This window comes from Eutrema salsugineum, unplaced genomic scaffold (genome assembly GCF_000478725.1).
Source record: "Eutrema salsugineum unplaced genomic scaffold, Eutsalg1_0 scaffold_12, whole genome shotgun sequence".
Taxonomy (NCBI): Eukaryota; Viridiplantae; Streptophyta; class Magnoliopsida; order Brassicales; family Brassicaceae; genus Eutrema; species Eutrema salsugineum.
The window spans coordinates 2,529,860-2,545,975 of record NW_006256895.1 but is presented as its reverse complement, the minus strand read 5'-3'; the positions used below and the strand labels follow the sequence as shown (position 1 = coordinate 2,545,975).

The 16,116-nt window shown below is 37.6% G+C and overlaps 1 protein-coding gene and 1 pseudogene across 1 annotated transcript; one reads left to right on the top strand and one right to left on the bottom strand.

The window, feature by feature from the left end:
* Window positions 1-1,342: 1,342 nt before the first annotated feature.
* On the bottom strand, window positions 1,343-2,975 carry LOC18025458 (heme oxygenase 1, chloroplastic). The gene is made up of 3 exons (XM_006408657.2): window positions 2,440-2,975; window positions 1,782-2,005; window positions 1,343-1,708 (listed from the first exon to the last, which is right to left on the bottom strand). Exons 1-3 carry the CDS (start codon window positions 2,864-2,866, stop codon window positions 1,508-1,510), a joined length of 852 nt encoding a protein of 283 aa, XP_006408720.1. The 5' UTR covers window positions 2,867-2,975; the 3' UTR covers window positions 1,343-1,507.
* Window positions 2,976-13,825: 10,850 nt separating this feature from the next.
* Window positions 13,826-16,064, top strand: LOC112089107 (annotated as a pseudogene).
* The last annotated feature ends 52 nt before the right edge of the window (window positions 16,065-16,116 follow it).

The following is a 16,116-nucleotide window of genomic DNA, read 5'->3' as shown; positions in this document are numbered from 1 at the left end:
TCTGCTACCAAGTTTTGTCCATTTGAAGTTGCATATGGCTTTAAGCCACTCACTCCCCTAGATCTTTCACCACTACCACCACTAGAGTATGCTAATCAAGATGGAGAAAGCAAAGCCGAGACAGTTCGGAAGCTGCATCAAAAGGTCAAAGAAAACATTGAGAAGAAGACTGAACAATACAAGAAACAAGCAGATAAGGGACGCAAAGAACTCACCTTCAAGCCGAGAGATTGGGTTTGGCTTCACATGCGTCCGGAGAGGTTCCCTAACCAACGCAAATCCAAGCTTTCACCGCGAGGAGATGGACCATTCAAAGTCCTCGAGCGTATCAACAACAATGCTTACCGACTAGAGTTACCAGGTGAGTTTAATATCTCTTCTAGTTTCAACATATCTAACTTAGCTCCTTTCCACGCAGATGAACAAGTTCTGAGGTCAGAACCTTCTCAAGCGGGAGGGAATGATGAGGACACTAGTTCGGAGCAACCCCAAGACTTGAAGATTCCTACCATGTATGAGCCACCAAGGACTAGATCAGGCACGAGAAACATGAGGGAAGGGTTCAATGTAGCTGTGGAGGCTCTAATGATGCAAGAAGGACATAAAGAACTCACTAAGACGATGGAGCAACTCAAGATTACAAGCCAAGAAGAATATGCCGTGGACGTGAAGGCACCAAGCCCAAGTCTAGACGAGGAAACGTGGCCGCTGATAAAGACCCACCTTGGCCCAACATTGCTCGTCATTTCTCAAGTTCAAGACAAAGACAACCCGTCTTCGAACCACCTCTAAAGCAATGTGAGTCTTTAAATTTGAATTCATTAACAAAGTTTCCTTTTCTTGTTTTGCAGGTTTTATCGTTAGGTCCTTTTAGTTATTTTTCCTTTTTAGATTGTTCTTAGGGTTATCGAATTGTTCTCTTTACTTTTCACAGAGTCTGTTGCGTTTTGAGCTTTCCTTTTTTTGATTTGCTGACCCTAGAAGGTCATAGCTGACGGACTATTTATAAAGTCCCATATGCAGCTTTGTAGTCTCACGTTTTTACCTATTATCAATAAAAAGAGTATTTTCTTCTTTAGCAAAACCCTAGAGCGACAAAGACTCGTGCGGCTGCCCCTTGTCCTTTGTGTTCTTCCGACTTATCAAAGCTAAATCATAAGCTTTGTGGCGTCCTTCGATCCACCGGTTACTATTGTCCCGAGTTCGTTCATCGGATTTAAACAAAGAGAGCCGGCCAATTGTTTAAGTCGCCATCTTTCTCTCACTTCATTCATCTCTTGTCCGAGTAGAGAGAGCCTTGAGGCCAGCTACAAGGATCCAACTCACACTACACCCGATCTTATATCAATAGTTGTTAACTTTTAACGTAAAACGTTGTAATAGCTTTGAAGCAAAGAAGAATTTAATACAAGCAGAAGAGAATCAGTATGTAACAGGAATATAAACTTGAGCAGGTTTTTAGTTGCTACAAGCCGTACTGAGAGATCTAGAGAGACTGTGAATCACATCAGGACAATATGAGACGAAGTATCTCACCAGAATACTTGAACGATTTCTCGGTCTCTTCCAAACAATGATTCTTTTCTTCTCTTGTCCATTCCTCGGCAACTTTGTTCAGTTTTTCCCTCACGTTCTGCAACAATTGGGAAAGTTCTCCGTCCCATTTGTAGAACTCAAGTTCTTTATTGTCAAGTATTCTCTCTGCTACCTGCAAATTTTTTCAAGCTTCAGAAGAAGTCTCAGCTTACTTCACAAACGAGTTTAGTGCAGAATGATTTTACCTTTCTTCCAATCATTCGGCCACCGGCGCTGTGGGCAAAGTAGATGTTGTAGAAGTGACAAATGAATGCTTGAGGATCCTTCTCTGCTAAATCCTTTAAATACTGAGAATATGTTTTACCAGGAGCAGTTGGTTCTGGAATCTCGTAACCTTGTTCCTTGAACCACTCCAAATCAATGGCCAATTTCTCCGCCCTTTCCAATCCCGTGTTCTTGAATTCGGCATCTACAGAAAACACAGTAAGCAGAAGGTTACATATGAAAAAAGACCTAATTTTTTGCAGAAACCATTCTGTTTCTATTACAGAAGCAACAATCGTCTCCAATTCATAAACCATCACTATAACCAATCGATGTATATATAACCAATCCCTGAAGAGATCTCAAAGCATTCATACAAAAACATCAATATAACCAAATCGATCCACGAGTAAAAGAAAACTAAGATGCCAAAAAAGCGTGAACGAATCAAATACAAAACAAGATAAGAAATAGGGAAATGGGAATCATCTTATCATTGGGTAGATACTAAGATCCAAAGCATTTCGAAAGTAAAGAAGTATTCTCCAAATCACTTCCACAATCAACACAAATCATTAAACTAACTTTAGAATATTTCAATTCAAAGAAAAAAGGAAAGATGAAGAAAAAAAAACTCACAACTTGGGAGAGTGGCTTCGTTAAGTATCCCTTCAAGCGTGTCATAAACCAATTTGCTATCAACTAAAAACCTCAAGTAACCTTCAACAGTCGGTTCCCATTTCGCCACAGGGCGTTCTTCAGGAGATTTGGTCTCTTTCTCTCCTTCTTTGGCCTGCTCTTTCGTGTGAAGTCTCATCGCCACGAACCTCATCTCCTCCACAAACCCTTTTGATTCTCCTGGATACCTCTTTTTCTGCTTTTCTGCCGCCGTCGTGGCCGCAACCACCACCGAAGATGACGACCGCTTGTTCATGGGCATCCTTAGATTCTGAATCCTAGGGCGAGAGAAAAGTGGGTTCGGTGGGGAAAAAGCGAATTGGATTCTGGTGAGTAGGGGGTTTTTGAAGATTGATAAGGATGGGGAAATCGGAGCTAAATAAGCCATAGTTGATCGGAGAAAGTCAGAACTATGGTTTTTAGAAGGAGGCACGCAATGTAATTGTAGTTGCCTTGAAGGAATAGAGAAGAGAGAGGGACACACAATTCTAATTGAATTTTAAAATAAGGAATAATATTTCAGTAGCAAGCACAATAAAAACAGTACAAAAAGAAATTAGCATGGTTTCACCCGCCGCACAGATTTCTAAACGAAGAGGATAACCATGAAAAGTAAATAAACTTTGTGACGTTTAAAATTAGAGAAAACAACGTATGTATTTCCTCTGACCTTTCAAATTATAGATTCACACGAAATTTTGATTTGGCCATATATTTCCTTTTTATGAAGGTTGTAAATTTTTTTTTTTCAAATTCAAAAATTCGGTATATATATATGTAGTCATAATTGTTGATTTGATTGGTTTGTAAGTTTAACCATTTATACAACCGCATTTACCGATTTCAGACCATATTTTAAAATCCAACTAAACAAAAAACCAATTTATAACCCGACTGTATTTTACCGATTCTTTTTTCAACTTTAAAATTAAAATCAACCATTAATATATATAAGAGAAAGATTTTACTCTCTTCCTATTTGATTATTTGGCGATTCTATTTTTTAATAAAATTGTACCTTTTTATTATTGTAAATTTTATTGTATTGTTTGAATGGTGTTTTTATTTTCATCAAAACTACAAATTAAGCACAAATTACTATGAATTCATATAATAATAATAATAATTAAATCTCATTATGTGAAGAATTAACAAGTAACATATGTCTTCAGAATTTGATTGACCTACCTTTCAGTCAAATGTTATAATGCCGAGAAATTACTATTATAAATATAAATATGAAATAAATAAATAAAAATGCTCATTCTCCAAATGAGCCATATTTACTATAAATATAATTATAGTTTTCTGTAATGTCACACTCAAATCTATGCTATATATATATATATATATATATTTATATATTTTTTTTTTTAAAACAGTCAAACAACTAGCTATTTTACCATGTTTTAGCATGCATTTCATATAGATTCTAAGTTTGTTTCATAAGTATTTCATGGTTTTCTCATTGTTTTGTTCATTTTGAGTCTAGATAGGATTTTCCATTAGGTCCAAGTGAGTCTTGCATGTTTGGAGTGTTATTTAGATACCTTGGAGATGTTTGAGAGTGGAGAAAATAGTGAAAAGATAGAGGTTGGAGCAACATGAGTATCGGCCATTTCTATGTATCGCGTGGCGGTTTTCTCGGCCAAACTCATGTACAGCAGGCAAGAAACCTCGGCCAAAACGACAAAATGTTTGGAGTGCTGATATGCCTTTAAATTGCCCAGGATGAAAGACTTCCACTCCGACTTAGCCTCCTGTGTCTTCATCAAGAATGTTGAGGAGCCAGTCATATTTCCATAACACTTGGGATCAACCTATTTGGAGATGTGAGCTAAAAGATATAACCGTTGTATCGGACTAATCCGATGCGCCTCAAAAAGCTACTGTACCGGAAGTCTTGCTCTCTCTGGATGTATTTGGACTCTTTTTAAAAGTTGTAGCTTATTGAGTCATCTGTCTCTTGGAGCTGGAAAATCGAGTACCGGATCACTGGCTTGGAAGTTATGCAAGCTCAAGTGCACACATGTCTTTTCAGGTTCAGCTTGTTCTTTGGAGTAGATATTTGCTAAGTGTTGAGGACTGCCACGACTTGTTGGCACGACCTAATCTTCTCGTGGCACCAGAGGCCCTGCACATACGGTGGAAGCCACAACTTGTCGCCATGGCTTGATCATGTCGTTGCCAGCACTTTCAAAAATCATTAAAACATTCGGTGAAGGCCACGACAAGATGCCTCGGCTGAAGAAAGCTTAAGAACAACCTGTGGCAATGCATGTTCTTCATTGAAAAAACACAGATTTTTCTGCCATGGGTTGAGGCCAAGACTTGGAGAGAGTGAAGACAACTCGTGGCTAGGCATCAAGACCCAAAAGGCCGGGTCAGGACCCAGTTTGTTCCGGACTGACCCGGTTCAAGAGGCTCCACTATATATATGTTTTTGGCTAAAAACCCTATACATCATTAATTTCATTTTAAGTCTTTGCCTCTTTTGTTAAAAACATCATACTTTCTAAGAGATATCTTGAGTTTGATCAGATTTGACAGTATTTCTTATCATCTTATCATCTTTTCTTCTCATCTAAACTTCTAATCATGCTTAACTACTCATCTTGCAAAGGATTAAGTGAGTTAAGTATGATTAGTGAGTAGTCTTTTTATTAGGGTTCTAGATATGTAGACTAGGATGCTTAGGTGTTAGATTAAGGTGTTTAGGGACTAGATTTATGCTTTCATTTCTCTGAATAGCTATGCTTAAAGCTAGATTTTTGATAATCACTCTGGTCTAGAACTTAGGCATTTCTCCACCCACAAGGTGTTTGATGAAATGATTGAACAAGCTATTACAGAGGTCTATTGCTTTGATCAAATGAGAATACTTGTTTGAACAATATATGACATTTTAAGGCTGTTTCGTAATGCTTTATTATCATTATGTCACTAATGAGAATTGGGTTTGAGTAATGATTTGAAATGTGATCTTTGTCTTGAGAAAGAGCTGATCTTGTTTAAGAGTCTTAAGTTAATTGGAATCATTCATTGTTTGTCATTAGCACCTTAGTTTAGCATCAAAGGCACCCTGATCTACTATCATGTCTAGAGCCCTAAGATTTTATCATCTTTGAATCATTATCATCATTTGTCTTTGTCTTGTTTAGCTGTTTTACTTTAGTTAATCATCACTTGTTTGGTTGTTTATTTTGCATTAATAACTTGTTACCAAACTCATCATTTTAAACTTGGATTAAGCTGGTATTCATATAGATTAGTGTCTAGATCATGCACATATGGATTGGACCTCAAGTACGGAACTACTAGGGGCATTGAACCTGACAAAGAAAAAGAAATCTCTTGTTTCAACTCACTTAATGAGAGGTAAAATGTTACTGTTGTTCCTCTTCTTTTTATTTATTTATTATTATCTGCAATTTCAGATGCACATAAGTGCAAATAAACATTCAAATCTCATGAAACAAAAAAAAGTCCCCAACATAAACTACTTGATGTGATTGAGAAGCTAAAGAGTCTTTACCCAAATTACAAATACCCAAAGAGGTAAGCAAGCAACAACACACCTCTCTCTCTCTCTCTCTCTCTGCTCACAGTTTGAAGGACAGCCCTGAAATCCGATCGAAGTTCTACTTATGCAATGTCACACTTGTGGATTCGGTTGAAAGCTACTGAAAAGATTGGGAAGAAGAGGAAAAGAGACTTCTGGTCATGTTCCTGGCTCCATGTGTTAAGTGTTTTAATCTGCATACACGTTTTATCCTCTTTAGTCAATAATAAGAGTTGTGAACATGATTTCTAAAATTATAAACTGTTTGAATTATGAATGTTTATCTACTGATAATATAATCTTCATGTGATTAACTGTTTATTTCAGATATACAAAAGTCCAAGGAGAACCAAAATCACTCCATCCAAACTATTATCTTTTGTTTTTTTATTTGCTACTCTTGATGTGATCTGCGAAAAATTTCGAGATTCTACTCTCGAATATCACTGAAAAAAATAACTATTTGGTTATCATTGGGACTAATCCAAAAATCAGATGGTTATCAAATATGTTATCAAGAAGTTCATCACCACTATGAATGAAGTCACCACTGACTATGACTTTTAGTTATTTAGTTAAGGTCATAACTTAAAACCAAACAAAAACACAAAAAACTTCCTTTTTTTTTTTGTTAACTAATGTTATATTACATTTTCGTAATGAAAAACACATTACAAAGACCAAGCCTCCACAAACCAAAAAATTATCGAGGACTTCGGAAGTATCGACTAACTATCTGTGTCAAAACATAGCCATACACGATTATGACTATCAACACACAACCAAAAACAGAGAATGTGAAGCATTAGATGGAGGTTACTATTGGCTGGTATCAAATTTGAGAAGCATTAAATAGCCAAAACATTAGTTCTTTAAACCCAAAAATTAGATGGTATCAAATATGTTATCAAAAAGTTCATCACCACCACTATGAATAAAGTCACCAGACTATGACTTTTATTTATTTAGCTATATAAGGTCATAATTTAAAAATAAAACAAAAACATTTTTTTTTTTGTTAACTGATGTTATATTACATATTCGTACTAAAAACACATTACAAAGACCAAGCTTCTACAAAACAAAAAATTATCGACGACTTTTGAACTATCCACTAACCATCTGTGTCAAAACATATCCAAACACAATTATGACTATCAACACATAGCCAAAAAAAAGAGAATGTGAAGCACTAGATGGAGTTACTTATTGGCTGGTATCAAAATGGAGAAGTATTAAATAGCCAAAAGAATAGTTCCTTATTGGCTGGTATCAAAATGGAGAAGTATTAAATAGCCAAAAGAATAGTTCCTTATTGGCTGGTAAAAGGAGCAACATAATAAGAACAAAATAAAATGAATTTGTGCTGTGAATAATGTAACTACTTTGAGAGATTATAGGAGATTTAAAATGTGATTGGTAGAAATCTTGGTTTGAATAACTGTATCTACAGCCCTTAGAAATCGATTAACTAAATCATGACAACCTTTATTATTACATAGTACATACTAAGTGTAAGTAAGTTATCCTCGTTGATTTTGTAGAAGGGTTATTTATATGAACATATTTCATATGCAATTTCCAATATAGTTATTTTATTGCTATTGAATTTAACAAAAAAGTTGAGTGTGAGTTACTTTAGCGTCATATTGAGATTAATTAAATAATTTTTTTTGACAACAATAGAGTTTTAGTAATTGTAGATTAGATAACAAAAATTTTGAATTCTGAAAAAAAGACTCAACGACATGAGATTTTTGTAGTTTTTAGCTTCAGTCACATTCCATAAGTTTTGGAGAAAGATCACGACTACTTTTTAGTTCAATAAGTTTTACAAATTGAAGGATTTTTAGTAGAAAAAAAAGAAAAAAAATGCGAATGAGAATTACAAATTTATTTTTTGTAAAATTTTTTTACACAAATTGAATATAAACAACAATTTGTGCATCGCGCACAATCTAGTAAAAATATTACAGTTAACTGATGCTGCTAGGGTTGAAGTTCACAAGAGAAGTTTTAAATTTGTAAACCATTGTATCTGCAAGTGCACAGCGGTGCCATGTAGTACTTGGGTGTCGATCTACATGAAGAGTTATCTTTTCTTTAGAAACTTCAAACTGGGTTAGTAATAGATGTCAAAGAGCAATGGGGGTTTTTGTGGGGTTTTTGTGTCACGATTTCTAAGTAAACTAAGCAAAAAATAAAACTAAAAGCAATAAATAAAAAATAGATAAAAAACGTTGGGTATCATGATCTATAACATAAAAAATTCATATAAAGATTTTTTATGGCTCTGGAACTAGAATAGACTCTTATAAGATTAGCTAACTCTCGTCACCCTAATCATCTAATTGCTCTAACTCGACAAGTAGCTTTCGTCTCTTGCCCGACAACAGAGATCATGCAATTTTGAATGGAATTCATTTCGGCTCACGCCCCCTCCGTAGGTAGCTTTCGTCTCCTACGACGATTACATCCATAAGATCCAGTTCAGGTAATCTGATACATCACTCTCGTGGCTCTGATTCAATCTTAGATCGGATTATGGGTGATCAATCTAGCATACAGCATTAAAAACGGGATGAATGGGAGAATCATATAAAATCAAAATCCTTTAACCTAAAAACCTAGATGTCATCAATCATGGGGTCCCTTTTGATGGCCCTTTTACCCAACAAGGTCACTATTAGGACATAGATGAGCTTGACATCATCATTGGTTTTGAAAAAGAAAAGCAGTAAAGAAAATAGATAGAAGATGAATAGATAGATGAAAAGAAATAACAAGGATTCAAGAGAAGAATCTCTATCTCCCTAACCTAAACCTAAGAAACAAAAGTTTGGTGCCTCCCAAACAAGGGCACAGGAGCACACACGAATTAGGTCTTCTAAAATATATATTTATATGTCTTCAAGTCTATCTGGTCGTCCTTAGGGCTTTATGTGAAGAGAGAATGAGTTGGGCTTGAAAATGGGCCTTAGGGCCGAGAATGGGCTTGCTGTGGATGAAGGCTCTCCAGGGCTGGTAAATGATGATTCCACCGCAGGTGGAGGCTTGGAGGCGCGGCCAAGAGGATGTCTGCCGCGGTCACGACCTCTTTGGACCGCGGTGGTTGGCCTATGAGGTCCAAACTTTATTCCTTCTCTTGCTTCTTTCGCGAGAATGCAGAACATGTTTTCAGTAAATTGGTGAGAACTTATGATCCAACAGTTAGATTGCGTCCAACCCAACTGCATTATAAATCTGGTTATCGCCTCTATCTTGTGTCCAAATATGAGCTTGATCGGATGCGATACTTATGACGGACCGAAATTGGCCAAAAGTTGGATTTTTCTCCAATTTGCATTGTTTTGTCTAAGAAACCTGAAAAGAGTCTTGAAACTACAAATATAGGAGAACCATGATAAAAAAAAACTTAAAACTGATTAAAAACTTTAAAATAGGACAAGAAAACAATAGTAAAAATGGGTATAGATACGGTGTTATCAACTCCCCCAGACTTAAACCTTTGTTTGTCCTCAAACAAAACAAGATCCAAGCTTGGAAAAATTTTTAAACAGAAATCATAGGGAACTCAAAAATCTCAGAAACCATATTCCTAGACTATAATCAATCATCATGCATCAATCAGGGATAGCCTAGAAAATTCTCACTAAAATACAAGCATAACTAGTCCGTGGAACTGTCATGCGAAAATCTACACACTTAGATTTAACTTCCAGTAAACTTGCTGTTCCAGTGGTTCTCATCAAAAGAAAAATAAACAAAGTATTCAAGGCTAGGTGTCCAAAGGGCTTTTTAATGGTGAAATTTGATGTGTTTAGAGTTACCTTATTTCTGAAGATGCAGGATATTATGCAAAACAGCAAGAGAGGGTGGAGCTGTTGACGTCCACAGTTTCCAGTCACTTTCTTCTTGCCATAAATTTTTTGATCTCTTTCTTCAGGTTCTCCTCATAATTCCCCTAGACTTAGACTTTTGTCTAGGTTATAGAACGTAGCTCCATAGATGAATATTAGTAGTTGCCTTTGCTCCAAATAATTTTGACCATCTAAGACTCTTTAGGCTTTTGTTTCCTTTCCTTTCATTATTTTTCTTTTTTATTTTCTCTTGTTCTTAGAAAGGGGAAAACACCTTTAGATGTAGAGTCTTAGATAGCACGAAAATTACTAATAAGAATGAGCTTTCCGAAGCAGCATAAAGCTGGATAAGTTTGCTGATACTCTTCCTTCCCAATTCCATTCAGTTATTCTCTTGAGTGACTGAAAACTATGTCGTTCCTCCCTTTTTGGCGTTTTTGCACATATCTGCAGATAAAAACTTAAGAGAGAATGCATGAGGTTTGAAAATAAAAGTTTGGGTTAAGGGTATGGTACCAGCTGAAGATGAACCGGCCATCTAGGACACCAAAAAGTGGTAAAAATGAAGAAAAAAGATGTCCTAGATATATATCTTTATGCCTGCCTAAAATCAATAATGAGAAAATTAGATGTCAATATTAAGTCCAAATAAAATGAGCTAGTATATCCTGTCAGAAAGAATCTCCATGAATAGAAGTCCTTTGGTGGGAGTTCGTAGTTCAAGTACTCTGCCTACCGCTTAGTCTAGTATTAAACCACAAAAGAGCTATCATGTATAGTGTAGAAGCATATATGTTGAAATCATCATAGTTTTGTCATCATTCCCTCAAAACGTATTTATACTTTGAAAATAATTTGAAAAATTTTAAAGAAAAAAATGCAGAATGCAAAGACTCATTAAAAAAAAGATGGTTAGTAAGAGATAAAATCCTCCTCCAGACTTAAATCACACTGTCCCCAGTGTGAAATAAATCAGGCAAGAATGAGAAAATAGAGTATGTAAAGTTTGAAAGGAAAAATAAAAAGAAAACTTACCTAGTGCTTTGGGTGGTAGATGGATTGTAGAATAGTTATGGAGGTGATATGATGGAAGAAAATTTTTGACAAGAAGAAATGCCATTGTTGGTCTTTGTGAATCTCCTTGAAGAGATACCAGTACAGACCACTTGCACCAAAACTTGCATAACTCCTTGCTCAGTGCTCCAGTACTTGATTTTCCAACTCTATGAGAGAGATGACTCAAGCAGCTTCAACTTTTATGAAGGGTCCGACTGCATCCGGAGAGAGAAAGGCTTTCGGTACACTGGTTCTTTCAGGCGCATCTGATTGGTCCGAAACGAGTGCGAGACAAGTTCATCTTCAAACGGCCATAACTTTCAGCTCACTGCTCCAAATCTCCTGCTTCTAAGTGTTCTGGAAAGACGTCTTGCTCCTCTACAAACTTGGTGAAGACACAAAAGGGTTTTATCATGCGGTCTCAGCTCCATTAGATCCCCATATGCCTCCAAAATACCTAAGAAACACTCCAAATATGCAAGAATATTTGGGACCTAATGCATTTCTGAATGGGGATTGATTTAGCCAAGGTGGAAGGTGAATTAGCCAAGTCTAGTCGAGTGCATCCAGCCGCAGGTCAGGGAGTCGTGGCCGCGGTGTGGCTGAGTCTGGCCACGGGTCACGGAGCTCGGCCGTGGGTCAGAAGTGGCTTGGCCGCGGGTGAGGGTGGTTCGGCCGCAGATCAGGAGCTCGTGGCTATGGTGGATCCAACTTTTCCGCAGATCAGGAGCTCATGGCCACGGTGGATCCAACTTTTTTTTGTATGTTTAGGAAAACCTGAAACTTAGAAAAAGAAAACATTAATAGAAAAAGAAAGAAAAACTAAAGAAGCCATACCTTGAAGTCAGTTGTCTCCTCCAGGATCAAAAACTAGTCTTGGAACTTCTTTAGGATATGAGTCTTCAATACTTTTTCCTTGTGAAAAGTGTTGAGGAAAGAGTTTGAGGGCCCTCTATGCTTCACTTTGGCTCCAGTTGAGTCTTCATCACGTCCCATATGAACAAAGATCAAGTGTGCATCAAAAGAAATCTTGTTGCACATTGAACTTCTCTAGTTGATGTTTTTATGAAGTGTGATGGGTGGACCTTCTTTTAGGACGTTTCTAACATCCTTTGTAGCTCCTTTAGGGTTGAAAACTGGTCTATCTCCAATGCATATGACCATACAATAAGAGTTCCTTGTAGGAATTCTAAAGATCAAGGTTCTCTTTACATCTTTTCTCATCTCCTTAACATGGAAATCATTAGGAACAAGACAATCTTCCACTTGAAGAGACAAATTGGTTATGAAACCTAAAGGAGCTGCACAAGAAAAGATTCCATAGTGAATACAAATCATAGATTGATGAAATTTTGAAATTCATGTTCCCTTTGCAGCGGGCTTTGGTATTAGGTTCACATCAGATTTTGTATCACAAAGAGAATCATGAACATCTTTTCCTTGCTCTTCTTCAAGAGCTTCCATTCTTTGTTTTAGTGTTGCAGCATTCTTAAGATCCTGCTCTTCTATGGACTTCACATGCTCAGAAAGATCATAATTTTTTTTGTTGATTTCAGTGGAGATGGAATCAATCTTCATATGTAAGGCAGCATTGTCAGCATGAAAATCACGCAACTGATTCACCATAGCATCAACTCGGTTAAGCTGGAGACTTAATTGATTAAGCTGAAGACTTAACCGATGAGTCTCATCATTCTGGTCCACAACTTGATGAGGAAAAAGGTGACTGATGGTTCACCATAGGGGGCGAATAGACTTCATCTCGGTAGTGATGGTATGGATGACAGTTCCCATCCAATAAATAAATAATGATGCACATGTTGAATAAGTAAAGCATCATAATCCATATGTTAAATAAGAAAAGAATAAAATATTTATGCATGAGGAAGTTAGGTATCCACATGCTAAATAGCTCTAAGTTAAGTATCCACGTGTGTAATAATCTTAAGTTACGTATCCATTGTATCACTATAAATAAGAGGCTTTGGTGCTTGCATAAACCAAGCTAAGTCCTGTAATCAAGTCTGAGAGAAAAACCTTGAGTGTCTTTGTAATTAGTGAGTGTTCCATATAAATAAAATATCCCCCTTGTATAATCATCTCTTCCATCCTTTAAATACCTTTATTAATACTCTTGATCCTGATAAACCTTCTTTGTGATTGTACCCACTATGTGTCTGTAAATTTTGGTATCAGAGCCATGGCAGTCTAAGCTTTAAATCTTATCTCCCCGAAGAGTAATAAGCCTACGAGTTGTCTTCTTCTACAAGCTAATATAGAAAGTATGCTCTGTGGTTGCCACATAGTGGATCCTCCATCAGAAATCTGACATAGCTAAGAAATATTTTTTTTAAGAAAGAACTCATAAGATCATAATGCTCAAAGTACCTTGAGGCTCAAAGCTATGAAGTATTGCCTCGGTTATCGAGCTAAAACATCTTACGAGGGATTTCTGAAATATTCTTAGTGCATCATAAAAACCAACTCTTGGCTTAGTATTACTCTAAGGGATAGATAAGAAATAAAGCATTCTGTCTTGGTTTCTGGTCTCATTATATATCATGGAAAGTTCCCTAAACACCACTCCCTTTAGAAAATCAACTTCTAGTAAGATAGATTACTTATATGAAATAGAGTATGTGAGTGAAGATAGTAAAGTACCCATGACCCAGCTACCTTTATTAAACCCATATAAAGCTTTTACAAAACCAAACTCTACTTTCCCAAAGGTAATAAAACAAGTCTTCGGTCCCAGCAAACATGCCGCAAGAGAGCTAATCCTAGCCTCACAAATGGAGCAACACCTGGTTCCAGCGACAGAAACTGAGCAGATGATTCCCCTCCGCTTCAATGAAGGGATGGTTCACCAATGGAAGAATCATGGCTATACCCACCTACACTACAAAGCAATTCGGTTGGCGTTAAATCTGCATGGAAGAAAAGGCCTACCCGTTGTGGCAAGAGTTGCGCTACTCGACACTAGATACAGAGAATACCAGCATGCTTGCATAACAACAATTCAGACGACCCTGAATGCAGGCACGGTATTTGCCACTCTCTACCCAAACTTCAACATAACACTTGAAGACCCTCAAATCTTCCAAAACATGCAAATCCAGCTACAAATCACAGGCTCTCCCCAAGTTGGCAACACATATGTAGCAACACTCCACCATCAGATGGCGTATAGGGTCCAAAACCATGCTATGGACCTCAGTCTCCCGCGAGACACAGGAGATGCACTGCTTATACAGCTAGAATCTCAACACAGTCCATCATGCATCCATATCCCCAGGCAAATCCCTAGAGAAGAATTAGTCAAATTACTTCCAGAGTCTTGGGTGACAAATTACGAAAAGCTTCATGAAAACAGCGTACCGATTCAATCCGTGGACTCTTCCATCTACATGAGAAAAGACGGAGGAATCGAGATATCTTTCAAACAACAGGATGGTGAAAAACCACAGCATCCAGCGTTTTGCACTGAGATAAATGCAATCTCTCCAGCCGAAGAAGTACAACCCCTGAGGCAATATTTGCCCGGTGTTCCAATAAACAAATTTATTGCAGCTGGAGACCCTATCTATGCATTCTCAGACGAAACAGGTCACAAATTCTTTGACGTCTGTGGCTGTGACTATTGCCTAATGAGTAGCTCAGATGAAGAAGAAAAACCAAGGCGAAGAAAAAAGAAGTCATCCCAGCAAATTCTCAAGGTACGATACGAATCTGGAGACCCCAAAGTTGATCTTCTTGGAGAACCTACGGGGAAAGAGTTTGAATACGATGTCTTGTATTCAAACAGATCAACTCCACCAACCCCTGACAATGAAGATGTCCGCACATGTTATATGTTCGGTTCTTCTTCCTCTCAAGAGCCAACATTTCCAACACGAGAATTTGAAGAAGGCAACATCAGCCACTCATGGAAAATCAGAAATCCGAACGTTAAAAATCCAGATGGAACGGCAAAACAAGTTAGTGCAGCAGAAGCAACTTTAAATTGGCAATCAGAAAACGCTATGGTCCAAAACCATCTCTTGAGCCAAATCGACAGAAAGGTATCTATCCTGGACCTTTCAATCAAAGAAATCAACAAAAGGATAAGTTCTCTTCACCAAGAACTCTTACACCTGGCGACTACTGGTACCAAAACTTCCCCACTCATGTACCAAAAGGAGTCAGAGCTAAAATCCGTTAAAGCCCAATTACAATCATTACAAAATCAGCCCAAAACACAGACCTCAATGCCATATGATCTCTTCACACCCTATCCTATATATTCTCCACCAGGTATGACCCAAACACAACCTCTCTCCTTTTCCCAAGACCCAAGTATCTTTGGATCATCCTCCTTCCTACCAAGAAGAATCAAAGAGCAACGTCTTGCAAAAAAGAAACACCCAACTGTTCTTAAAAGAAACTCCAAAGATTCTGCGGCAGAAAACACGAAGACCACTTCACCTGAAAAGAGTGAAGCACAGTTTATGGTGGAACACGCCAAAAATCCAATCTCTACATTTCTTGAACAAGTGGCGGAGCAAACAAAACCACCAAAGCAACAACGTTCTGCGAAAAGCCTGATGACGCTACAAGAAAGTTCTGATGAGGAGTTTATAATCCCAAACTTCATGATGGCCAAACCAACAGTAGAAGAAGAAGATATGGAAAGCGATGGAGGAAACATATCTGAAGACAGAAGAGAACCACAGAGGCCTCAAACTCGACCAGACTGGAATCCAAGAAGCCACACTGACTCACACAGTGGTTTCTCTTTCTCGACAATGTTCCCCCATCAAAATGGAGAGACAAAATCTACGAGATGCATGCATGGCTCACCGAACAACTGCTCAACCCAGGAGCTACTCTCCCTACAGTATAGACAAGCTAATCTCCAAATTCCATGGTCGTCTCAGACAGTGGTGGATCAGCCTTGGAGATTACAGACAGCTACAGATCCGCCAATCTCAATCGGTAGACACTGTGATTGGACATATCCACAACGAATTCCTTGGCACGTGGGATCACTATACAATCCAAGCAAGAGAAGAATATATGAGCATGAGATGCTGCTCTTTCAAAAGAAAAGATCTGGAGAAGCACTATGAGAGGATGTCAAAAAGATTCTACGCACTAAATGGAATTGACGATGTCAATCTC